Source organism: Pocillopora damicornis, chromosome 3 (genome assembly GCF_964200805.1).
Source record: "Pocillopora damicornis chromosome 3, jaPocDami1.2, whole genome shotgun sequence".
Lineage (NCBI taxonomy): Eukaryota > Metazoa > Cnidaria > Anthozoa > Scleractinia > Pocilloporidae > Pocillopora > Pocillopora damicornis.
The window spans coordinates 8532268-8558147 of record NC_142672.1 but is presented as its reverse complement, the minus strand read 5'-3'; the positions used below and the strand labels follow the sequence as shown (position 1 = coordinate 8558147).

The 25880-nt window shown below is 38.6% G+C and overlaps 2 protein-coding genes and 1 long non-coding RNA gene across 9 annotated transcripts; 2 read left to right on the top strand and 1 right to left on the bottom strand.

Moving 5' to 3' along the window:
* Positions 1-691: 691 nt before the first annotated feature.
* Positions 692-9627, top strand: LOC113685342 (glutathione synthetase). Of its 4 annotated transcripts, none has more exons than XM_089200379.1 (13): positions 692-1114; positions 1230-1305; positions 1559-1722; positions 2930-2963; positions 3173-3249; positions 4054-4134; positions 4647-4730; positions 5132-5201; positions 5441-5562; positions 6067-6136; positions 6547-6628; positions 6809-6992; positions 9467-9627. In XM_089200379.1, exons 1-13 carry the CDS (start codon positions 855-857, stop codon positions 9501-9503), a joined length of 1341 nt encoding a protein of 446 aa, XP_089056505.1. In that variant the 5' UTR covers positions 692-854; the 3' UTR covers positions 9504-9627. The 4 variants fall into 4 exon arrangements, with proteins under 4 accessions (XP_089056505.1, XP_089056507.1, XP_089056506.1 ...); XM_089200381.1 differs by having other exon boundaries at positions 6915-6992; positions 9467-9593; XM_089200380.1 differs by lacking the exon at positions 9467-9627 and adding an exon at positions 8061-8302 and having other exon boundaries at positions 6915-6992.
* LOC113685341 (allene oxide synthase-lipoxygenase protein) lies at positions 8929-23081 on the bottom strand. 4 transcript variants are annotated; one of them, XM_089200376.1, is made up of 10 exons: positions 22982-23081; positions 14631-14726; positions 13900-14154; positions 13461-13744; positions 13078-13278; positions 12559-12822; positions 11719-11920; positions 11259-11473; positions 9794-10141; positions 8929-9275 (listed from the first exon to the last, which is right to left on the bottom strand). In XM_089200376.1, the coding sequence occupies exons 1-10, from the start codon at positions 22998-23000 to the stop codon at positions 9096-9098; spliced, it is 2064 nt and encodes a 687-aa protein (XP_089056502.1). In that variant the 5' UTR covers positions 23001-23081; the 3' UTR covers positions 8929-9095. The 4 variants fall into 4 exon arrangements, with proteins under 4 accessions (XP_089056502.1, XP_089056503.1, XP_089056504.1 ...); XM_089200377.1 differs by lacking the exon at positions 22982-23081 and adding an exon at positions 20033-20366; XM_089200378.1 differs by lacking the exon at positions 22982-23081 and adding an exon at positions 19624-20107.
* On the top strand, positions 20731-25199 carry LOC149048098 (uncharacterized). Its single transcript, XR_016184973.1, has 3 exons — positions 20731-20817; positions 22615-22692; positions 25139-25199. It is a non-coding gene; the product is annotated as an uncharacterized LOC149048098 (long non-coding RNA).
* The last annotated feature ends 681 nt before the right edge of the window (positions 25200-25880 follow it).

Here is a 25880-nt window from a genome sequence, read left to right as displayed (position 1 = left end):
TCATTTGGTTTTGAGTGGGGTTGAATTTTTTCTGCTTTGTTTGATTTTAATTGTTACTTGTTCTGAAAATCGTTTGTTCTCCAAAAAACCCTCTTAGCCATGGCACAATTATCAAACCTAACAAAAATTTACTGCTCTCCTTTCAAGTGTTTTGTAAACTGTCTGCAAGCCAAGAGAATAAAATACCGACCTTGAGCAGCGTATTCTTAATCCTAATACTCGCCTAATCTTCCTAGTACTGTCATGCTTTGGAAACTTTCAAAAGAAGTCGGGTGATATTCCCAAAACTGCTGAAATGCTACATACGTCTTTTTGGCTCAGAAGCATGCCTTGACTCAATCCTAGTTCTTGACAAGAAGATTGATCCCATAGAGACGCCTTTCCTTTACTGTACTCAAGCAGAAATTTCAGAGTTCAGTTCGCAGTTACGCATTTTGACTCCTCTACACTGAAACCTTCAAATATTATTTCGTAAGTCCGTTGATTTGACAGAAAACCGGTAATCTGCGGGTAAGAAAAATTCATAAGATTTTCACGAATGTGACTCTTGTCCATCTTAGGCGTAGACAACTCACGCTTCACGCACACTCATTAATTCACGAATCACGTTCCTCTTATGGTTATTTTCACGCGTCACGTACTAATTTGTTTCCCTAATCATTCATCACACGCACCTTCTCAAATATCGTCCATTAAAACCAAGACCGTTTCCTGGCAGCCAATATTATTCAGGCTTTTATTCGTTCGAGCCGTAAATTTTGAACAATTCCAATTCAAAGCTTAACAAATTCTACTTACTTTCGATTCATCCGAAACTTTTTTCGTGTCTGTCAGAAGCATTATCACTGTTCGAAATGTTCTCGTCCTTTCTAAGAGGGGACCTTTCGGATAACGAAGTTGATTTTCTCGCCTCAGAAGGCCGAGACTATTTTCTCACCCGCGGAATGATTTACAGAAACAAGAGTGGAAATTTAGAGCACAGACCCTTTACTGTCCTTCCCACTCCATTTCCTAGAAGACTTTTCGCAGCCGCCAGAGAAGTTCAAAAGGATTTTAATTTGCTGGTGCACAAGGCAAGCCAGGATTTCCAGTTCACGAAAGACGCACTTCTGAGGTACACTTTCATCTTTACTTTAATTTCCCTACTGATCATTCCGAATCGCTGGTTTGTGACAGTGAATCTCTCAAACTCGTGGATTTTCTCTTGATCTTCTGTACTTATCTTTTAGCACCATAACTGCGGATGTATTCACAGCAAAAATATTTTCCATTTACGAGAAAACTCAAGAGCAAGGCATAGATCAGGTGTGTACACAACTTGGCTGTTAGGGAGGTCTATGGATGCATGTCTTATACATATTAATTATTGAGCGAAAGATTGTCATTGATTCTACTATAAATCAACCCTTTCTTTCTTTAAGGATCCATGGAAAAAAAATTGATCGATTGATACCCTCTTTTCGTAAATTATTTAATTTCTCTTTTAGCATAAAAGGAACATAAACAATTTTTTTTCGAATCGTTAAGTAACTTACCATAAACGTTTTCTTTTTCTCAGCCCATTTCGTTGGGAATCTTCCGATCGGACTACATGCTTGAACAAACAAGCGGGTCGCACAACCAAGAAGACGAAAACTTAAACCTTTGTATCAAACAAGTTGAACTAAACACTATTTCCATAAGTGCCATATCTTCATCATGTCGTGCTTCCAGCCTTCACAGGTATGATGCATCCTATTTTTTTATCCAAATTTTTACTTGGGACGCGCTGATGCAATTACTTATGCCTGTGGCTATTTTGCGGTCTTTGGAAAGACGCTTTACCTGTACAGTGCCTTGCCATCCGGGAGTGTAGATGGGAACTAGCTCTTGGGAAAAATTTCCGCCCCGTACTGTACTGTTGTAAAACAAAGCCGTAGTCGCAAAGGCAATGAATTGTTTACGTCCATAAATATTATAAAGCTGCGCGAAAATCTGTCCCTTGATTAGACTTAGATAAACAATTAAGGGGATAAAGAGAAAAAAGGTTTAATTTACACAACATTTCGATGTCTTCGCGTTATGAGCCTATTTCAAGTGATGAAATAAATGAAAAGAATATTCAATCTCCTTTACAAATATATTCAGCGTGAAAAACTAGAATTAACATTTTAAATGGTTCATCGCTGTAGGTACTGGTAACAATTTGAAAAATTGACCAACACTGTTTCCTAGCGATAAAAGCACATTTTTACCCATGGCACCGAAACAATAAGTGACCTTACCAGTAACTCAGTAACCGTCCTCAATGAGAAATTGAATTGTTTAAGCCATCCTACGATATGTCATTCACATGAAAGAAAAATCCAGGCCCAATCACGCAATCAAAATCTATCTTGCAAGATATAAGTTCGTCCGTAGGGTGAAAATCAGGTTGTCAGAGACTGCAATACGCATTTTTTTTATAATTTGTCAACTCCGGTGCTTGTCAGTTCTGCGCTCTTAGCTATCTTACATTTCCTCGTAAATTAATTACAAGAATTTGGTATTAGATCAAATTAACAAACTCTGCCTGATAATTCTGAGTATTCTCATTCCCTGTTTGCTGGATAAAGTATGGATATTATAAGGAGAAGTTACATGTTAATCACTTGTGGTAGTAAAAAGGTTAAGGAAATATGACATTGAAACTGGAAGACATAAGCAAACCTAAAATCGTAGATTTTCTCTCTGTGAAAATTGATTTTTTTGGAAGAATCTACATTATTTTGTTTGTTAACAGCAACATCTTACACTGCAAATAATTCTTAAAAATTTCTTGTTTTCTACCATTTTTTATTTAGATCATGGAAATATTTTAAACTGTGTACTTCTAAATACTAAGAGCAATATATATATATATGTTTGAATTATTTTCGCTTACCCCCATGATTCATTTACGTGATTCCAGACATCTGTTGAATCTTATTGGAGAAGAGGAGAAGGTAGAGTAACTATCATTTACTTTTGATATTGTGCTTGTGTTAACTTCCAAAACCGTTTTTTTTTTCCAAAGCCATATGAAAAAAAAGATCATATTTACAGAGCTTGGACTAGAATCCTTCAATTGATGTTATTGTCGTTTTCTTTTTTCAGGGGTGCTCTAGCCTTTTTTGCTAACCAGTTGTCTTTCTCCTTGCATGCTTCTTTGTAGTCACCGCCTCCAAACTTTGCACTCGATGAAGTAGCTGAGGGACTCATTAAGGCTTGGGAACTATACGGGTCATCGAGGTATAACCGATACACTTAACTAATATTTAGACCAATGATTTTCTAGTTTTCATTCGGCCAGCAGCTTCGATCACATTTCAAATACGTGCATCAGTCACATTATCTGGCAAAGAATGAAGAAATGATCCCGCGTGGGGTGTTACTACATCTAAGCGAATTGCGGTCGTTCCGCTCGAAAGACAATCCACCCGAGAATGGAAGTCGATCCGCCCGACGAACAAACAGTGCATCAAATTACAAAGATTAAGCTGTTATTCCATTTTTTATTTCTTTTAGTAATGTTTGAAGATATTTGTTGACCGTGTCATCAAAACAACAGCTCATTCGACCGCTGGGATATTTAACTTCTTCGGAACCTCCGCGATCAAAAGCAATATCATTTTGTTATGTAATAGACGCATCGAGGCCAAATATTTGAGGCAAAAAGTCAGTTGTGATGTTAGTATAAAACTCAGAGAAAAATATTAAACCATTCATGTTGTATTTCGTTACAAAAACTCATAAAACACTAGTTTTATTTTATGGTACCATTTTAAAGAACTCTACAAAACTCATAGATAAGACGACATATACATCGGGCGCAATGACTTCGAAGTTCGGGCGGAAAGGTCTCGGGCGGTTTGACTCTTGGACAGAACGATCGGATACCCATCTAAGCAAGGTACATGATTAATAATCGGGCGAGGCATTGTGTTAGTATATCGATCAATGAAAAGTCTTCTAATCCAATCGTCTTGTTTTATGTTGCTGACCAACGTTTGTTGTTTTCCATTTCTAGCAAGGTTTTACTTTACATCTTTTCAGTGCTGTTATCATGTTTATCGTTCGTCCTGATGAAGTGAATGTGTATGTCCAAAGGATTCTGGAATACAGCATCAGAGACAAGTAATGAATTTGCAGATAGAACGCTTTTCTACTTAGTGTCGTAAAACCAGAGTGAGAGTGATCACCACAGCTCATCAGAGGAAACAACATCATTAAAAACAACCATAAATTCAATGCAAATTGAACGAAGCGAGCGAGAAAAATGCGAATAACTAGTTGAGTCATGATCGATTTTAATTCATTGTCTAGCCGATAGTCGAGATCCAGCGCAAGTTTTTTAGACCCTAAAATGTAAAACCACAGGCAGTAAAACAAAAGCAATCAAATCTGTGATTACTTTTGCCCTCGAGCAGTGCGTTATCGAATGATTCAATTCATAAAGATATTGCGTGTATCTTCAACTGGTTAGCGGGCTGATGTGTAGATCTAAAGGTCCGGGTTTCAACGGGAAAAACCTGATTTCACTATTCAGGGGTGTGGGAGGAATTTTCTTGTTGGATAGGAAGGGGGGGGGGGCATTATGAACTATTTTAGGTAATGAATAAAATACAACTTCATCTTTATTCTTGCAGAAACCGCGCTGTAAAAGTGATCAGACGAACCTTGACCGAAATTTGTACTCAAAGCGAAATACAGGGCGACAAAGCTCTCTTTGTGTAAGAAAGTTGGCATTACATTTATTATCTACCAGTTTTCGTTTTCTGTTTAGTAACTCTTTGATCGTACCTCTTAATTCACTAACTAAACGACTGAGAAGCTGATTCACTGGTTAACTCTCCACGTATTGAATGAATTGCTTTCTGACTTACTGACTGGGCGATAAAATACTTATGTACTCGCAATGATATACCTAATACTAATTGTTGTGGTAAAGTTCTCCGTTTCCTAGTTTTTGGGTGATAAAATGGAAAATTATTTTTTGGGTTAATATCTTTTAGTTTATTCTTTCAAGTTATTGAGATAGTAATTCCAAGATCGTGCGCACAAATCTGCTTTTATAAATGACTACATATGTAGACGCCTGAACTCTTATTAGGTTTTTATTTACCTTTAACAGGGATGGACTTGAGGTTGCTGTAGCTTACTTTAGAGCAGGTTACACACCCGTTGACTACCCTAGTGAAGACGTAAGTGCCCTTGCTAACTCCTGTTGTTTTCCCGAAGAATAAATTATGTGGAAACTAGCTCAGTGAAAACGTACTACCCCGAGAAAACTATGCACCTGTATGAGATAAAACGCAGAGATTTTAGGGATAAGTGATAAATTTATTTGCCGCGAGTTCTAGAAAAGGAAACGCTTATCTAAGTTTCTGATAGGCTCATGTATGTGTTCTTAGATGAAATAAATGCTAATTTTCTGACTCAGGAATGGTCAGCTCGTCTGACAATCGAGCTGTCCCGTTGTATTAAATGCCCGACAGTGGCTCATCAGTTGATGGGAACCAAAAAGATGCAACAAGTATTTGCTGAACCTGGAGTTTTAGAAAGGTAACAAGCTCCGAAGAAATTAGGGCTCGAGATAAACAAGGCACAATCTTTAGGCTTTTTCTCGTAAAACTGGGTGGGTTGGTTGGAATGGGGTGTTCAACCGTGATACCGTTATCCGGGTCAGCCCTCCCCGTCCTTTCATGGAGACACTTTGTAGTTATATAAGAAACCGAGCCAGCCCCGATTGACTGAGCTCATATGAATACATTCCTAACCCTTTATAGACCTTTACACCCTCAAATTAGAGTAGATATTTTCCTTACTGTACTCTACACATTTCCTACGGTTCTGAAAAGGACCAGTTGTTTTACAATCCAGGGCCTCTTTTGTTGGCGATCATTTCCTTTATTCTCATTACCTTAACATTCGATTCAATGAACAAATTATCAGGAGAAATTAGATGCTGGTCACCTTTAAGGATTGTAGGGTTTATAATCTCCAGCGGTGTAGTATTTTTATGCAACTGAGTTCAATTAATAACTTCATTATTCATATTTTGAGTAGGTTTTTACCGAATACAGAGGCAGTGGACAGAGTAAGAGCAACCTTTACTGGATTATACACCCTCGATCCGGTAAATGAATAACTGTACATAGTGTTAAGAACTTTACCCAGTGTGTGAAGGCGGAATTTTAATAACCAGACCTTGCTAAGGAATGACATACTTGTGTCTCTCCCCTGAGAAGCTAATCTGTGGTGATCTGAGACAGTGTATAGAGTACATCTGTTGCTGCATGCGTCGACCCACGTCATGACTGTTCGTATCTGTAGGTTAGCATTTAAGATGCAGTTACAAGTCTCTTCAGTATGTAATGTGTTAAACGTCATTTAAGGACATATCTACTAAAATAACTGGCATGGGTATACAGTCTATGGAGAATTTTCAGATTGAATGTAAATTGTCAGAATCATGAAATATGCCAGTTTTTCGAACCTATTTCAGACAAAAAATCAAAAATTTTATTCTATATTTCTCAATTTCAGGGACCATCAGGAGATCGCAATGTCGAGTGTTGTCTCCAAGCAGTGGAAAGGTTTGTCATGAAACCTCAGAGGGAAGGAGGAGGTATGATATGATTTACCTTTAATAGCCAAATGGAAAGAGATGAGAGAAATAACAACAAATTTGAGCTTCGCTGTTCTCTTTGAGAAGTGCAAAACTAGCTCTAGCAATCAAAAAGTAAAAAAAACACTACTAATTTATTACGCTAATTTGTGTGGATACCTGCTCATCCCATGACTACAGGTAATCTCATCTATGGAGAAGATATCCGGCACACACTCCAAAGCAATCCTGAAAAGCGTTCTCAGTATATTTTGATGGACCGAATTCGACCTGCTTGCATCAACAGGAACTTTATCGTTCGTCAGGAGTCTATAAAACCTGCAGAAATTATCTCTGAACTGGGGATTTTTGGCATTTTTCTCAGGTAACTGGCGGTTTTTAATATAATTTGATTTTTCTGTGTTGCTGGAACTATTTTCAGTATTGGAGGACATGTAAGAAAACCCTTCGGAATCTTTAAAGTTGTTACCTGATTTTTCGACCTGACCCGATCGTTTTCACGATGAATAGGAATCTGACCTGATCAACACTTTCTATTTATACGCATTTAGCCTCATTCGATGAACAAAGATAAACTAAGATTGTTCACTGTTCAGAATTTTTTCCTTCACAAATTGCTGCACCGTTGTTTTCATATTTAACCCTCCCTGACTCTCCTTAAAACAAGTCAGTTTTTATGATTATGTCATTAAAATCTATTGGATTCTATAGAAGCACTTCCCGATTGCTTTTCATAATCGATCACAGGGGCAAATCAGATCTAAGGTTAGCCTTTAACCCTTAAGAGTGACCAGCCTCTAATTTCTCCTTACAATATCACCCCTTAATCAAACATTAAAGCCACGAGAATTAAGGAGATGATCATCAACTTAGAAAGCTCTTGGTTTTTAGACAAATTCTCCTTGTCAGTCCTTCAGGAAATGTATAAAGAACAGTATGAAGAACATGCATACTGATGTTAGGATGTAAAGGGTTAACAAAGCAAGGAGCCAAGGGAAACTTAAAGTAAACGCATAAATGCTTTAACCCTTTACCTTCCATGAGTGACCAACAGAGAATTTCTCCTTACAATATCACTACAATATCAAGCATAAAAGTTATGAGAATAAAGTAAAATAGCAACTGAGGGATTATTAGTTGATCCAATAGCAAATTCTCCAAATTTACATCATAATAACTGTATGTCCGACAGTGAAGAGAATTACTTATTAGATCTTGGGAGTTTAAGGATTAAGTGCGCGAAAACGTGAATAACGTCGAGCTATGGTTAGCAATAGTTTTGAATCTGATTGGTCAAGAAAGTGACACTAACCACTGGACCAATCATACAGTGTGGTGATGCAAAGTCAAGGCGATTGCTGTCGACGTTCGATTGAGAATTCTCTTGCATCTTGCCAATTAAAGCCTAACAAGCCTTTTTCTGCTGTTTTAGTCAGGGAGATGAGATACTAATCAACAAAGATGGAGGCTACCTTGTCCGCAGTAGGCCATGGGATAAGTTAGAAGTGATAAGTCTTCATGGAGAAGGCGCCTACTGCAGTCCATATTTGGTAGACTAGAATGCACTTCACTTAAAGAGTAGCAAGCGAATAGATTTTATGTTGCTGTGCGGCTGTGCTGTAGAAAAACACAGATAACGTCAAGATGTAATAAAAACGAAAGAATGGCACAGGAGGCACAGTCGAGTGTGTTACTGATGTTCTTAACGGTAGTTTTCTCTTGTCCTCACTAATTGTTCAAAAAAAGGCTGGTATGACCCCCTTTGTCGTACGATGATATACCTCTTGAATTTGTATTTGAAAGGTTGCGGAGAGGCTGCGTATCTGCAATGAAATTAAATTTGCTCTCGCCCTTCAGTGAGGAGAATTTCCAGAGGGCTGGTTAATCATTTGAGTGTGCGAGGCGAGAATAAAATCAAATATGTCCCTTTGAGCTGATTTTTGTCTTTAAAAAAGACCTTAAAAGGAAAGATCCCGAAAACTGCCATGAAATCTTCTTCTCTAAGCAAAAAGTCGTCGACAATTGACAGGGATGGCAGGGTTGGTAATGTTCAGCTTTTAGCGCTGGATACTAATCCCTGGGGTTTTAGTGACGGGGTTTTAGTGCTAAATGATACATGTAAGGGGTTTCTTGATGAGAGAGGAATTGAATAACGAGCCAAAAGAAAGCCAGGAAGAAGGTATTCATAACGAGTTTGCAGCAGGCACAATTTTCATTTCCATTTCCGGTTGTTGTAAATGCAAGTTTTAGGTTTTGTGTTTATGTGACCTTTGTGATATTCAGTCACGGTTAGTCGCAAGTTAACTTTACCTCCATGATATTTTTATTTGAACACACCAGGGCCTAGTTTTTAAAAGAGCGGATAACGCTATCCGACGGATAAAACGCTATCCAGCGGATAAGAGTTATTAAAACATACTGTGCTATCCACGAGGGATTGGGGACTGTTTTCTTTTTCTTTCGAAGCTCAGATGGCAATACTATTTGGAATTCTCTCTGGCAAAAGATATGGGTACGGGACACGAAGTTTTGCGTTTCGCGCCTTAATTTCAGCGGATATGCCCTTCAGTTTCCTCTGAAATACTTCAATGGCGGCTTTGGCAGGTTCTTCGATGAATAGCTCCTCTGGGTAGTCACCAATGAATTTCTGTCAATTAGAACAAATGATAAGTGGTTTTGAAGTAGTACGAACTACGATCGAAAAAACAAGCATGTACTTGATAACATCAACTCTGCACTGATGGTTTTTGCATGATTTGTTGATGAAGCACGCATGCGTATCGATTGCCTGCTTTTCGAAATGTGTTCCGTTAACACTAAGTTCACTTTAAATCCTAGAGGTGACCTCAACTGGTACAAGAATAAAGGGGGGTAAGTTTCTAAAGAAACTGCGGTGCTGCGTCGGTGGAGGAGTATAACAAGACAAATTAGTTTTATCAACTGAGTTGACAGTGTAAATTAGCCAGCGTAAGGAGTTTCTAAAGCTGACTTTTCAAGCATTAGCCCTTTGTCAGAGCGAATTGACGATCGCGAATTGCTGAGGCTCTGGAAACTCTTTATGGTGGCCAAGTCACATTATTAACTCAGTTGATAAAACCAAATTACCTTAACTGGTACAATTGAAGACAATCACGAATTGAGCACAGAAGTTATGCATTACGGTACCTCGTCTTTAAAAATACGGGTCAAGTCGTACACTGTGGCAATGGTGAGGGAAGATTGGTGCTTGGTAGCCAAGCATTTCATGAGGTCTGCTTGCCCCACAACTCCTTTCTTGGTCGGTGGTGGCTGACGCATGAGTGCTGGAGAATTTGGCGGGAAACCGTATACGTCCATCTGGGAGAAGTTAACTGCTGCGTGTTGGCAGGCGCAGGTGAAGATGATGGAAGTCAAGAATTCGTACAGCTGGACGCAACTGGTAAAAGATGGCGGAACACCATGGTTTGTATGGCCTGGTTTATTGGGATAGCCATTGTCATGCAGATCTTTGACCCAATTCTGAAGCTCGTAGTCCTTTAATAAAAGTAACACGACGAGTTTTATTTGGATGGATTACAAGACACAGATTGCGAAAGGAAGAATAAATAGCCAAAGTGACAAAACAATATCCCGAGTTGACGGAATAATAAATTATGAGTGTTTGATTATCGCTGATTAACACTCTTCCAAAAAAAAAAAAAAGTGGATTTAAACCTCAGTTCGAATGGAGGCACGGAAAGGATAAGCTTAATCTACAGTCGTCCTTGATCAGGAGACCAACAAATGCAACTACAGTGCGCGGATTTAAATCATATTCAACAATTTTGATTTCATAAACCTTTACATTTATTAACTCTCTGATATGGTTTAAGTAAAATCGTTAAGTGCGCAGGCACAAAAACAATACAGTGCTGACAACCTTTTATCTCCCAGAAGTGACTAACATGTAACCTCTCCCTATAATATCCATATACTATCCAACAAAAAGGTACTGAGAATATTCAACGTTATCAGGTAGAAGTTTTCATCTTGATCAAACATCAAATTCTCGTAACTAATTCACTAAGAAGTGTGCTCTTACCTCCCAGAAGTGACTAACATGTAACTTCTCCCTATAATATCCATATACTATCCAACAAAAAGGTACTGAGAATATTCAACGTTATCAGGTAGAAATCTTCATCTTGATCAAGCATCAAATTCTCGTAACTAATTCACTAAGAAGTGTGCATGAGCAAGAGAGGAGAGTTTACATTCAGACGTTGGGAGTCAAAGGGTAAAAATAACTCAACGTGATCGCGTTAGATTTGGTGTGGATTTTGCTGCAAGGAGATAGAGTGGCTTACTTTACCACTTCGTCGTAAAGACTTTGTAAAAGCTGGTTTTTTGACCTCCTTTGGTTCTTAGAATCTTGAGGAAACTGATTAACGTCTAAAAAAAGCCATCGAAAGCACTCTATATTTCTCCTTCTATGCTGCACAACGTGATGTAAGGCTGAGAGGAAGGACAACTCGAAAAGCTTCAGATTTTGTAAATTGGTCGGCTTTTTGGATCGTCATTTAACAACTTTTTTTTTTAGTAATCATCCAACACCTTTTAGGATTATTAGACCGGTCTATCGTTCGATTAAGTATTTGACTCATATGATTACCTTCTGCACTTCACCATTAGAGTGGTAATAGTCAGACAAGATCTCCTTGACGAAGTCTGCAATGGCTGCCCAGAGTTTTAAAGAATCTTCTCGGTAGTGGAAGTTGGGTAGCTTTTCGGGATCATCCACCCCTCTGTCTTTTAGCACTTGTGGCAGGATGTACGAGGGCCAGGTACTGCTGCTCTTGTAGAATTTCTTCATTAGGGTGACATGCCCTGGCAAAAGCAATTAGACACATGTGTAAAGCGCGATGACTCAATCAAGCTCAAAGTAACATGGGAGAGTAGATAAGAAAATCGTCAAAATTCATAAAGATGCCCTGCAACTGGATTTGTCGGGAGGCCTAAAAAAATGTGGTAAATATCCCTATTTTTTATATGTGTAAGGGAGCAATTTAAACCAGACACTTGGTAATTTGACCTCCCGGGAGACAGATTGACGCTATGAGTTATCGTTTTACCTCCTCCGCCAACAGTCAAAGTGTTATCAGCCACTCCTCCTTCCGCTATTAAGACATCTCTGCCAAGAGTGTTGATGGCCAGAACTCCTCGGATATGAGGGGCCAACAATTTCCAAACGGGGTGGATTGTGGGTAGCTGTCTATAGCTGGCAACGGCAATGGGTTCCATGAAGAGATGGGTGCGGAGAAGATGGGTGACCATCTAAATACAACAGACACAAATGACAGGAAATCTTATTTTGTAAAAAAAGTGCATTTTTCAGGCATCACTCTCGTGGTTCTGGGAACCTATCTTGCGTGTCGACGTATTATTTACCTTCTTTATTGCACCAAATTACGGAGTGTTTATTTTTCAAGTTCTTTACGGGCTGTCCAGGGAACCCAACGATCAAACGTCGAGCATGCACCAATGGATCACTTTACAGCCGGCTGCGCCAATCTCCCGCGCAAAAATTTCAGGGGAAATTATATTGATACACCTTAATAAATCAACAAAGCTGAAATGGTAAGCTTCTTCTCAAGCCTGTTCTCCATTTCCTCTGCGATCCACATGTGGATGATTATCTATGCCTCTCACTCTATTTGAGGAGACAATCCGTGATGCTGAAAACGAATTAGTTTGTTTTCACATAGCTTCAGGGTAACGTCTCGCACGCAGGCAAGAATTCATGTTGTATCAGTTAATAAGGCGGGTTTCAAAGTAGCGTACGAAATAAACAAAGCATTAAGGACAGTTTGAATTGACCATTACGGGAGGTGAACGAATGGAAATGATAAAAATTAGTTGATTTGAATCTCACGAAATCTCTATAGATTCTCCATGTTGATGCCGTCTCATACCTGATGGAATTGAGTGTCAGAGTTACGCAGCCACAGCTTAGCACAGGTCCAGTCCATCTCGGAATCATTTGGGGTCCATATAGGGTTTTCATGGTGTGGTTCCTGATGGAACTGAACTGCTATCGGCACCAGGTCTCCGTTACCTTTCACGTAAAACAGGCCTAGGCTTGCGCACATGTATCTCCTTTCTAGGTCCGGTCGGTCCTGCCCGTAGTGCGGGATGTCCTCCAAGATCTTATAATCCACCATGTAAATACGGCCATCCTATGTGATGACACCAAGAATCTTTTTCAATACTTACATGAGACAATTAAATGAGATATCCTCGTGAAATTCTTAATTATTTTGGGCATTAAAAAAGAGACCGCATAAACGTCAACCTTTCCACAATCAAATAGTGCTATTTCTTACATGTGCAATGTTTCTATTCACTAAAAGAACTTATTTACCGCCATGGTTTTCAAATACCGTTATCTCTTACATGTGCAATATTTCTATTCACAAAAAGGACTTATTTACCGCCATGGCTTTCTCTAAAGTGTCCCCACTGTCCAGCAGGTTACCAACCAACTCCTGTGTGACAGGAAAGTGGGGTGGCAGTTTTGTGCACCTCATGATTGAATCAGGATTACAGCCATTGAGAAACTGGTATCCAAAGAAACGGTCCTCTTTCCAGTATTTTGCAGCTAGTGGAACCTCTCCAACAAAGCCAGTGAATGCCTATTTAAATAAATGTAGAATTTTTACAAATATATCAGACTGTCAAATCAGTATGAAATCACTTGGCACTTAATAATCATTCTGCAATAATCTGATAGAATTGACCGAACCATTTCAGAACTCAGAACAGAACAGAACCGAAAAAAAGTGTCTCTAAAAATCGGAAGTGTCAATCGGCAAACCTTGCAGTAGTCATCAAAGTCGTCCCACTGGTCAAAAAAATTCAACAAGTGCACAAGACCCAGGTTGATGAGTGCGTTTTTCCTGGCTCGATGAAGGTCATAGGCAGCTTCCTCGGTAAACTGCACGTCCTTGGGAAGATTCTTCACTCCAGATGCTTTCACGTAGCCTGGCAGATCCTCATACACCTCATCTTTACCCCACTCATACAGTGCCCTCCTCTCCTTGAGCTCGGCTTCACGTCGACTTTTCAATTCAGGATGTTGCTCATCCGTGGGCAGTTTAGCTGAAATAGAAACGCTGCGGCATTAGGGGCCATCCATACAAACTGGTCGACTATGCCACATTCTTCTATAGAAATGTGAATCTTGCGCCAGGGTTGAGGGGGAGCGCTGTTTAGCAAAGAAGCTTGCGAGAGAGACCAAGTTATGGCTGTCTTACCTTTTCCTTCAAAGAAAGTGACTTCACTCTCTACCCAACGATTGCAAGGAAAAACATAGATGACATTCTTAGTTTTGATTGTTACTCGGTCGACGAACCAATCACTTCTGTACCCGCCGCCATCATTTTTTAGAGTGATCATCAAAAGCTCGCCAACATCCTTGGCGGTTATGTAGTAGTCGTCCTTCTGTCCGGCTTCAAAGTCATTATGGAACCATTTGTCCATAGACAGAGGGTTTGTTTCGCCGTTGCTACCTGAGATGAAATTTTAAAGGCATTTTGTGAGGTTTTAAGTAGAAATTGGGGTCATTCATTTCACAAATGTTCACGGCCGCTCAGTTTGACAAAATTAAAAATGATTTTGCAGAATTTGCCCTCATTTCTTAGCTTCCACGAGGACAACCATTCCGACGAGGCGTGCAGCTTTCAGGTCCTATTTATCCAAGGTATTCACTACGGTTGAAAATCTCAAACGTAAACATTTCATTGTTGAACTTGCCTTCATAACGGAGGGAAAAGGTTCACAAATAAGGAAATCTACAGAAGTTAAAACGGTCGCAGAGAATCTAAAGATTGTACCTCCCCACCAGAGGTCTAAATTGACTCGACGCCTCAAAATTTGGGTTCTCGTGTAAATGCCAAGCGCCAAGATTCAAAAAGTCCATAAGGTTTCTTCGGTAGTATATTTCGATGGAGAAATTTGACGAGAGCAAGGTGTTAGGGTGAGTTACCTTTGATTATAAGAGACACTGATGCATCTGTACCAGCTCCTTTGCGGTTTCCCGTAACGACAGTGATTATATATTCTGACGTCATCTTTTCGTCTCCTGAAATTGACAGAGGCTGTATTCAAGAAATATTTCTAGTTCAAAGATATGTAATTAGTCTACATGCAGATATTTTTGAGGAAGAATAAAAAATAGAGAGCTGACTTTTTGCTTCTTCATGTATCTGATTGCTGCCAGATCCACAACTGACTGGTGAGGAACCCGCCATGTAAATTTGTTCAAGAACCAATCAATGTCAAGTAATTTTTCGTGGGGCATTTCTCAAAATTCATGAAAAATACCCTGTCTCAGCCAATCAACATTTAGTTATTGGCCCCTATATGTTATGAAATTATACCACTTATGATTTTTGAAATCACTCAAAAGGCAAACGATATCTATAGTCAATACTACCTGTTTGCGGTTACATACGATGCATATTCGATTGAGGAAATTTCCTTAAATTTACTTAAGTGTGTAAATACAAGTTAATTTCAACAACACTATTTTATCCGAAAGCCTGCTATTTTTCTGAAAAATAGTTTAAAGTTCTAACCATTTTATCAAAATAGAAAAATAGATAAAATATTGCTAATATTGAGATCTCTAGTACTATCAAAGATTCCAGCCATTCACATGAAGAACAGTTTTTTGGCAATCGTATTGGTGTTTAGCAGCATGGATACGGGTTTGAATTTAAATAACTTTTGAAACCACCCTAATTATTTCTGAACTATAAAAATTTTCAGTGTTTCATCTTTATCTTTCTTTTCTTTCTGAGCATGCATGACCCCGTAAAGTCGATAGATATTAACCTTGATGAGAATGATATGTTAAGAGTGATTTTGAATTTAATTTAGAACTAAAGCACCCATAAAATTAGACACCCAATTTTCGTAATGTTGTATTTAAGCATCCTAGTCGTAAATGTGCTTTAGTGGATAAACCGAAACAACTGACTAATTTGAAAAAGATTACTTATCAGGTTGCTTCTTGTGGAAGTAGCAATCACAGAACAGGGAGGTGATCAGTTAGAAAATCGGTCTGTGTTAAAAGAATGGATACATTCTTACTATTGGTAAATAAAGTATTCATTGGAAAAGGAAAGAGTTCTTGGCAATAAAGAGACGAGATTGAGCAATTTGAAACTGGTTCTTAACAGTCAGAAGAAAAATGATCTTGCCGCGGTTGTTCGAAGGTCTGATAACGCTATCCATAGGATAAATCTCCATCTGGTGGATAACGCCGTACGTTTCGCCACCACTTATTTTCGATTCATCCGTTGGATAGCATTATCTGCCCTTTTCTACGAATGAGCCCTGGCTGTGAGGTTATTATGGCACTGAGTAAATTTAAAAGCATAAATCAGTAGCTTATAGCAAGGGGTAAAAAACAGAAATGAAAACACTCTCTTTCATGCGCAAACCTGAAATGTCGACATGTTTGATCCCTTTGAATTTAAGTCTTATCCAATCGAAACACTGGCATAATTCTTTCAGTTCGTTCAATTTAGACTCCATACCAACAGAACAACGCCGGATCGAGTGCAGGCGAGGAAGGTCAACTTTGCGAACAGCTTAACTGCGAATTCAGTGACCCACTCGAAGCCTGGGGCGATAGGCGGTCAGAACATATGCTGTACCTAGCGGAGGGGGGAGGGGAATGAAAGAAGTCAAGAGATCGAGAGTTGGTGTGCATGGATATTTCTAAACCGAGCGAGCGAGTCTGGAGAAAATGTTTGAGTTCTGACGTCGAACTCGGAGTGATCTTCATCTCGAATTAAAGCGTGTGTAGAAAAATGGTGGCTGTCATATTATATTGATAAAATCACGTTTCTCATAACTGGTACTTTTATAAACGCCATGTAGCTTTGTGCCTTTGAATTTCGCCGGTTGTCGATTTAAAGCGATAAAAGAGAACTTTATTACACCGCGGTGAAAGACGTCAAGTCAATGGTGACAATTATATTTATCGTTGTCACTATTTTATCTCTAATAATGTACATGGAAAAATTACTCAGTTCTGATTGGTTTAGATAAATGCAGTTTTCAGGTAATTCAGTGCAGAAGAGAGTTAATTCAGTGCAGAAGAGGGTTAATTCACTGCAAAGAAAGTAACAAATCAGACATTCTGATTGGTCAATAATCAAAGAAACTCACAGATAGCCAATCAAATGCGAGCCTCGGATGTCGCAACAAAATTTGAAAATTTGCGAGCGAAACTAAAGGCCTGCGTTTTAAGTAGGTTTTCTTTCGCCACCGCAGCTGAAAAACAGCTTAAACAACGAAAACACAGTGAAAAGCACTGCTTTTTGGTTGTAAGTTTGGAAAAAGTGGTGTTTAGAGGAGGGAATTGCCAAGGAAATCGAAAATTACGAGCCGACCCAGCTTAATCATGACGAGCTTTGCGTAGGAAAAATTTTTTATGCAAATTAGCTGGCTGCACTTATTTGCATAAGTAATTCAAGCCAAGGTTTGACGCCTCTTGTTGGCATGAGGTGTTTGCTGAACATTCCAGGACATCCGGTAATCGCCACAGAAAGGTTAGTAAAGGTCCTCTGGAATGGAAACCGCAACTTCCGATGATTACATTTCTAATCATTTTCAAGATACAACTCTTCTTTGTTCTCTCACTTCCCAGAAACAAGAGTCCAGAGAAATGTTTTATCCAAACTTAACGGGTCTAATTCTAAAAAACCTAAGGGGCGGTACGCTAAGCTTATTTTCTCTGTAGAGACAGTAAATGACAACAGTAAGACAGAACACAACAGTAAATCATTAACACAAGGTTCACAAATAGTCCTGACCAAATGTTACAGAAACATATAACAGGAACAATTTAAAACACGTAAAAAGAAGAAACTCAAAAATTGCCAAAAAAGCGGCACCGATAAAGCCGATTTCACCTCCATGATCGAAGACCTAAGCCTATTTAAGGTTAACTCCAACAAACCTTTCTTTACACAAAACTTTTAAAGTCTAGAAACTGTGTTGGTTAGATAATCCTTCCCGTTTGGTCTACAAGCTTCGGCGCAATGCAACTGTTGTTAAGATGACTATTTATCTGCGAAGGTTCTGGAACGGCATTTCTAGCTTTTCCGAAGACATCATTCTTGCCAAAACGACTATAACAGGGAAGAAGCTGGTCTAAAACACCGTTATTGCATTTTAGGTCATTGTGAACAAATTCACTCGTATGAAAATTGTCTCACGCGTCTGCCGTGTAAGGAGGGTAAAGAAGAGGTAAAAAAAAAACACTCAGATATAGGTATATATTACCCAAGAGAGTATAGAACAGATTAAGAGAGGATGTCAGTATCCATCAAACAAATTTGAAATATTGTGGCAAGTCGCCCAAGTGGGTGACTTGCCGCTGTTTGTATGATGCATGTTGACCTTAGCTCTTAAAAAAAACTCTCAGGTATACACTACCCGAGAGGGCATAAAAGAGATTAATAATAACCTTCAGGTATAAACTACCCAAGAGGGTATAGAACAGATTGAAACAACCCTCAGGTATACACTACCCAAGAGGGTATAGAAGAGATTAAAAATAACTCTCAGGTATACACTACCCAAGAGGGTATAAAAGAGATTAAAAATAACCCTCAGGTATACACTACCCAAGAGGGTATGCAAGAGACTAAAAGTAACCCTTAGGTACACACTACCCAAGAGGGCACGAAAAATTGAATTCCCCCCCTATATATATATCAGGAGACCGCTCTTTGTCTGGAGTCTTTTTTTTTTACTGAAAGTTAAGGCATCTACCGTTAGTTATATAATTATTATCCTTTACTAGTTCCCCAATGTCGTTGTCAATCTCGGCTATTCTTGGCTGACAGCTTTGCAATTTCCCATGATTTTTCGACTGGAGGCATTTCAGTATATACGGTCGAGAGCGATTTGATTTACCGCATCAACAACAGGATTATATTTTGAGACCTCGCGAATCCATCTGCTGGAATTCTCCTTGTCTAATCAGTCCGGCACAGAGACCAATTGAAGATTTAACATACATGTTGTTTGGTTACCAGGCATTGAACGAACAGCCTTTGTTGGCGCGCTTGAGACCTACTGGCGTGACAGAACGTATTGTAGACATCGCGGAATGGACGAAACAATTTGTTCTTTGCAAAAGCATTCGGCCTGATTTTACATTAACTTTTCGTTTACACATACCAGTACTTTTCGGGGTCGAGATTGGATCCCGTAACTATAGAAAGCTCAGCCGATCGATCGATCAATCGACAGAAATATAGTGCCTCCGTAGAATGCATGCTGCGAATTTTTTTCGGGGCCAAAGCTCCTCATAGTTGCCCGAGCGATCCAACGCCGAAATTAAAAACAAACATGGTTAACCTCGGAAACGACGATTCCATTTCATCGAAAGTGATTCGGACACAGACTGAACAATTCCTTAAACTGTTTAGCCGGATTTTTTTTTTGCGCCTTAAAGATGTGAAGATATCATTGCATATTATTGTTTTGATCGTACGCGGTTGTTTAGACCGAACGCAAGGTTTGAATAGATTATTTTTGCACTTGATGGGCGTGCTTTGCTTATGCTTAATTATGATAAGCCATCTCGTGTTTTTCCATGTATATTAGACCTCAATCGACGCGGAATTTTGCTCTGAATATAACGGCTTAAGTGCCGTTAATTGTTGTGAAGATATCATACAAAATGACGTGTATGCCTGTGATATGTAAAAGCATTATTCCAGCGTGGCTGTGCATTGCCAGTTTTTTAAAGCGCTTGATTAATTTTTACTTACGTCCTATGTTTGTGCAAATATTCTAATTAGACCCAATTTATTTTCAAATAAGCTTCATTTTTAGCATGCCAGGAGGTAATGTGATGTGAATACTAATCGAACTTCAAATGATCAAGGAATGTTAAATATACCCATGAAGCAAGTCTTCATGTTAAGTTGCCTACTCGTAGATTCTCTTACCGGTGCAAAGCTCCTCTGTTAGCTAATAAAACTGCGATCAATCACTTACGCTATCTTCCGAACTCCGGGCGGAATGCAGATTGGAATGTATAACGGTAGAGACGTCAGTAACAAAGATGGGTGAACTCACAATTAAACCACAGATAGTAGTACAAACGGCTAGGACAAACACTCAATCTCTGATATTTTGTTAAATTGTTCATCGCAGAATAAAAGAATCAATGAGAGTGTGTATGTAAGTAAACTTGCTGCAAGAAACTGATGCTAAGAAGACGAAATAACATTCACATTGGTTACAAGAAAGTTTTAGCCATCGAATTTCGATGTTTAAACTGGTTTACTTTTACCATTACCAACCCATACGAGGGAGATATAAAATATCTAAATGCTATTTTTTTTAGTTTTTTACCTCAAACCTTGGAACCAATAACTGATGCTAGGCACTTGCCTCGACTGGAACTCTGGTTTCGTTGAAAGCGTCGAACGTTTTAAGTGACTCTTCGCGCGCAATTTAATATATAGCGTCACAAGCGAACTCACAAACGCAAGTACGGGTCACGGTGTTCCAATAGCTTGTAAGTATTTGTTTAAAAAAAAAAAAAAAGAAAAAAAAAACCGCCACAAGTATTCCGCTGTCCACTTCCAGCAGATATGCGCGCAAACAGACCAGGAGTTGTAAGCGCTTACTACCGAAAGCACATTTTTTTAAATCATTATTTTACAAATGATTAAAAAAAAAAAAATAAAAATAATTTAAGACCAACAGAAACGATACTTGTAACAGCCAATTTTTTTTAACATAAACGTAATCAGTACTATTTCCTCCATTTGAGGAAGTCGGTAACTTACAAATGACTTCCGGAATAATCTTGTTGACATACATGAAGGAACAGACCACAACATAGCCCAATGTCAATAATGACGCAAGAATAAGCGCGTTTATTTCGTGGGTATTGCACAACTCACTCAAGAGCACCTTCCAGGCAAATTCGACTAAATCCTTTTTTTCTTGATTTGGTTTTTGATTTTTTCGATCTTCATATTTGACTGCCGCTGAATGACCCCCTTTCGACACGATATGATGATCTTAAACATTCTTTACATGCTCAGCCTTTGGACTTTAACCCTAATCGTATTAGTAGAAATATACATCATAACAAAGGGCCAATATTGGTGTCACGTACTTCATCACAGGTTTGTTTTTATAATCGACTTATTTTGTAAATACTAACAAATTTTTTTACTTAAATCGTTTAAACAGATTTTTGAACAACAATTTTATTGTCCTTTGGAGAGATTGAGAGAGTTTTGTTTCCTAATGTTTCTCAATGGAGTGTTCCATAATGGTCGGTTCCTCCCAAAAAATTATTAGAACTCGGTCCTACTTGATATACAAGTAATAGTCGTGTTGGAATTTTGGAGCCCAAATGCTCGTTAAACAGTCTCAAGTGACAAGAAACCGCCTACGCAACCCTTGTTAGAAGTTTCGTCACGTAATGATAAAGAAATTGGCAATACGAGTGTAACTGAATGATCTTTTTGATCAGACTTCAGTTGCACTTTCAATAAGTAGCCATTGATTTGTGGTAGTCGGAATATATATTTCCTCTTCCTCTGACGAAACACTTCTCAAGTTATTAAGGATTAAGACAAGTGATTGCTAACGAGGACCATCGAATGACAAAGAAATCGTGAAAGAATGGGGAAACGGTTCATTAAATCCCATCGCCACACCTTGCGAACGATTATAGTATCTGGGGTTTGCCCGAGCTCTTCTGCAGGAAATGACGTCTTTTTCAAGCTAACTCTACTCTACTACTCGGCTGGACTGTTTGGGATATGTTATATTGCTTTACATTTCGCAGGAAACAACGCCTAATATCATGACCTGACCTAAGAGTGACTGTAGAGTTTGCTCTATAGATTACCTAACCTCCTGTTTCAATAATTTTAATTCATTTTTGTTATAAGACACTTAGCATTATCGGAAATTAAGCGGTTCACGTAGTTTTTGTGACGTCGCAAGGGCTCACTTGAATGGCACGAAAAGGCTTACGTAAGGCGAAATAATCTACCCGGTCGCTGTATGTTGGACATGTCCTCTCTTCAGACAGGAGACTGGCTTACTGTGACGTGAAAGAGATAAATTCCACGGATCGAGAAGTTGAATTTCATTTTATTCCCGAAGGGCTCATAGATTGAAATACTCTTCATTTATCTTTATATTCAAGATATCTTGTCGTCCTGAATTTCATATAACCACCAAGGACTTCTACATTTATCAACATAGTCATGAGCGCCGTTGATTCACGAAAATATCTGGGTAAAATTTCCGCACAGCCCCATACTATTGTAAAACAAATCTATTTTCCCAATGGCAATGTATTGTTTTTGTCATTGTTTTCTCTATTCAAGAACTGAATGCATAATGTAGTATGGGGCTGTACGGAAATTTTACCAATATCTGACCGGTTTCTCAATTTTTTCCTGGAATTTAGCTTTTCTCACTTTTTCAACGAACCCTATTATTTATTGTTGGAAGATGAGAAATATCCGATGCACCATTATAGACATTCTCTAATACGTATTCTAGAGCAGCTAAGAAAGCTGCGGTTTTGCAATCGAAGCTCATTCTGCCAAGAAACGGAACTTGCTATTCATAATTTTTCCCTTGAGCATCATGTCTACCCTAATGTACTAACCAAAAGTTTTCTCCGCTGAGCACATTTTTTTTTGTCATCTTCAGTAGTCTGTTTTGTTCCTTTTCTGGGATTATAGTACAGTGAAATTCACTCGTTTTTTAACTGTCAAAGGACTTTTGAAACTACGACCCTATTAAACTTCATTTGCAATTAAAGAGCGAAGACATGATAATATTTTTGACAATCACTTGTAAATTTCTCTGTAATTCAAATAATGCATTAGCAAGAAGCGAAGTAGTATATATCCATGTGATCAGCTTTATTTCTTCTACATTTATTCGCTCTTCAGGTCTTTTGGCTACTTGTGCAAAATCTGAATTGTGTTCGTCATGAAATCTTGCCGATATGAAGCGTCAGCTCTTTGGAGGTAGGAACAGTATTCCAGCAATACAAAACAGTTCAATTGGTGCCTATCATTAATTTTAAGAACGGGTTTCCCTTTCTATACCGAGGAATAAAAAGAATTAATTCATCTCTCCGACGGATGGGCGTAGGAATTCTGTCCATAAGTAATACGTACAAGTGTACTTGTCGGCGCTGTACACATTACAACACAGAAAAATAGAAATGACTGGGTGCCAATCCACTATCAAGTGTTTGTGCTAGAGAAAAAGCATGATATAAGTATCTAAAATACAGCTCATAGAATGCAATACCTTCTCCTTCCGAAATCATCTTGATCCTGTCCTCGACAATAAGAGCAGACCTTAGTCAAACTTCGCTGAATACAAACTTTGCCCAGAATTTTGCATAAAAATTGTTTTAAGTTATGAATATATTATGGTGGTCCCTTGATAAAAAAAATGAATATGCAAGATTAAGGATTGCAAAATAATTAAGTTTTTCACATCCTTTGTTGTAATTTTTGCGGATCAGACGAAGGATTATTTTGTTCGTTTCCACATTTGTTTTCTCACTCCTGATTTACATAAAGATAAAGAAAAAGACCTTAAGAGGAATCAAAGCAAAGGTCTTGTAAGATCTAATTGCAAGATTTTTTTTATCCGCGATCTTTTCTCAGTGTTTATTACCAGCATAGCTTGTTTTGTGTTCTGTCAGTTTCTTCGCTTGTTTCCGAAGGGTTTGGTGATTCGTGTTTCTTTTCGATTCTCATCTGCATTTGCTTACCGGCATGTTCGCCTTTATTAGCGCCCTCATAGGTTTTTTTCGTGTCCTTTTAAAAGGAGGAGATTAAACTCCCAAAAACATTTTTCAAAAGACAACCGACAGCGATAAAAAAAATTGAGCAAAAGTTTAAAACGTTACCCAGAGGAATTCGTGTTCTTGAATCCCCTGCTTTGTTGTTTTAAGTCGAATGGATACGTTTCATTTCAGTTTGGTATTTTGAAAACATTGGAAAATAAGTGAGCAGTTACTTCCGTCGCTTAAATCGATAACTTGCCCTTGCATTCGTATTTTTAAGAATATTTATGATCCATCAAAATAATTTTGGCTCGCGTGCTCTTGGTCTAAACGGTTCACAGTTTTCCTCGAACTCCGCTCTTGGAAAACTGTTGGCATCTTGGAACAGATAATGTCCGCGAACAAATATCCGTACATATTTTCACGCCAAATATAGAGCTATTGTTTATACATCCATTTATTCTAAATTTCGAATTGGCTCAAAATTGTTTCATAAAGTGGAAGTTTAAAAAAATAATTTCATATGTTGTAGTATTTCATCTCACTGACTGATTTTCCTACCCACTTAGCTATTGATTACAATTTTTATTTCACAGCACTCCATTAATGAGAGTTCATTACTTATCGCTAGCTTCTTTGCTTCACGTTAAAATATTTCTCACCATCATTGTTTGACTTATTGCAAAATTGACTTCTTTTATTAACCCTTTGTAGACCCCTAGGAGTGACCAGCATCTAATTTCTCTTTACAATATCACCTCTGAATCAATCATTAAGGTCCGGAGAATAAACGAGCATCTAATTTCTCTTTACAATATCATCTCTGAATTACTCATTAAGGTCAGGAGAATAAACGAAACGATCGCTAACCAAAGAAACTCTTTGATTGTGATACCAATTCTCCTTGTCAGCACCTTAGGGAATTGTATAGAAAAAGAAATGGAGAATGTGTACACAAAAGCAAGTCAGGAAGCGGCTAGGTGGGCAAGTGTTACATTCTCACCCGAATTCAAACACTAAAAACTATCAGAAGGACGCTTATAGAAGATTGCGGTGGTTAAACTAAGTAAATGGCCTCATCAACCCCATTAGTCCTAGCATCAGTATGCATATTCTCCCCATACTCATCTCTATACATTTCCTTAGGTGCTGGTAAGGAGAATTTGTTTAACAATTAAGAGCTTATTGGTTATCAGACCACACTTCCACATGTTATCCCCCGGCTTCAAACCATTTACTGTACAAAACAGTACAGTAGACTTACGGTAGACACTCGTCAGTTACGGAGAAAAGTTTTTGTATAGCCATTTGCCTTTAGGACATTGGAAACATATTTCCTCTTCTCAGCCTTCGAATCGAGTGAAGATGGTAGACAGTCAGCCCTCCTAAGTAAAGTTTTGGCTACAGACTTTTTATGGCAAATAGGGTGGTGAGAATCGAAAGCGAGGTATTTGTCGGTGTGGGTAGGTTTACGGTAGACACTTGTCTCTAAATTACCCTGAACCCCTCTGGACACATTTCTTGATTTAAATGTGTCCAGAGGGGTTCAGGGTAATTTAGAGATTTATTTTAGTAATTTTCTCCGTAACTGCCAAAAACCAGTTACAAATAATAACGCTCTTGACGAAAGGGAACCAGCGACTGGTTTTGCTGTTATTCCTTACATACAGGGTGTTACGGAACCCATCAAGAGAATTTTGAATAGCCACAACGTGAAAGTTGCTCAAAAACCTTTTCAGACTTTGGGGCATATTTTCGCCAAACCTAAGGATCCTGTCACGAAAGAACAACGAACCGACGCCATTTATTCTATTCCTTGCAATGACTGTGACAACTAATACATCGGACAGACCAAACGTCAGTTTGGTACACGGTTAAAAGAGCACCGGTTTTTCTTTGCAAAAAGGAAAATTCAGCTTTATCGGAGCATACATGCCTAACCAACCATACAATTGGGTGGGATAATTCTAAAATTATCACCACTAATCGGCGTTACCACCAGCGCCTTTGTTTGGAGGCTTGGCATATTAACTCCGCCCACGCTCCTTTGCTTCAGGTTTGCTTCCTGACGCCCATTTACACCTCGTCAGAAAAAAGGCCGCTAATTAGTGATCATATAAAAGGACCTCTTGTTGCAGCGTTTAGATCACCCCTAATGAAGGCACTAGACAGGAGTGTCGAAACGTTGGGTCTATGAATTGTAACTTCTTCAGTTACATTCATTAAATCTGCAAACCAGAGTAGCATCAAACTATGTCATGCTGGTTAAAATTAACACGACGATCTTTTGTTATCACCGACAAAGCCTGTCAAATCAGCGTCACCCTGACTGACAAATATACACTCAATTTTATGTTTTCTTCCCACACTATAATGATGGATTCACGGTCAGATGAGCATATCATAATTCTT

Bases quoted from the DNA above. Each gene is read 5' to 3' on its own strand.
- LOC113685342 (XM_027202840.2), top strand. From the start codon at position 855: ATGTTCTCGTCCTTTCTAAGAGGGGACCTTTCGGATAACGAAGTTGAT. The intron at 1,723-2,929 runs GTATGATGCATC...ACGTGATTCCAG, and splicing joins CGTGCTTCCAGCCTTCACAG to ACATCTGTTGAATCTTATTG. The intron at 6,629-6,808 runs GTATGATATGAT...CCATGACTACAG, and splicing joins ACCTCAGAGGGAAGGAGGAG to GTAATCTCATCTATGGAGAA.
- LOC113685341 (XM_089200375.1), bottom strand. From the start codon at position 16,186: ATGGAGTCTAAATTGAACGAACTGAAAGAATTATGCCAGTGTTTCGAT. The intron at 14,727-16,092 runs GTTTGCGCATGA...TGTCAATTTCAG, and splicing joins CAAACATGTCGACATTTCAG to GAGACGAAAAGATGACGTCA. The intron at 13,745-13,899 runs GTAAGACAGCCA...TTTCTATTTCAG, and splicing joins CACTTTCTTTGAAGGAAAAG to CTAAACTGCCCACGGATGAG.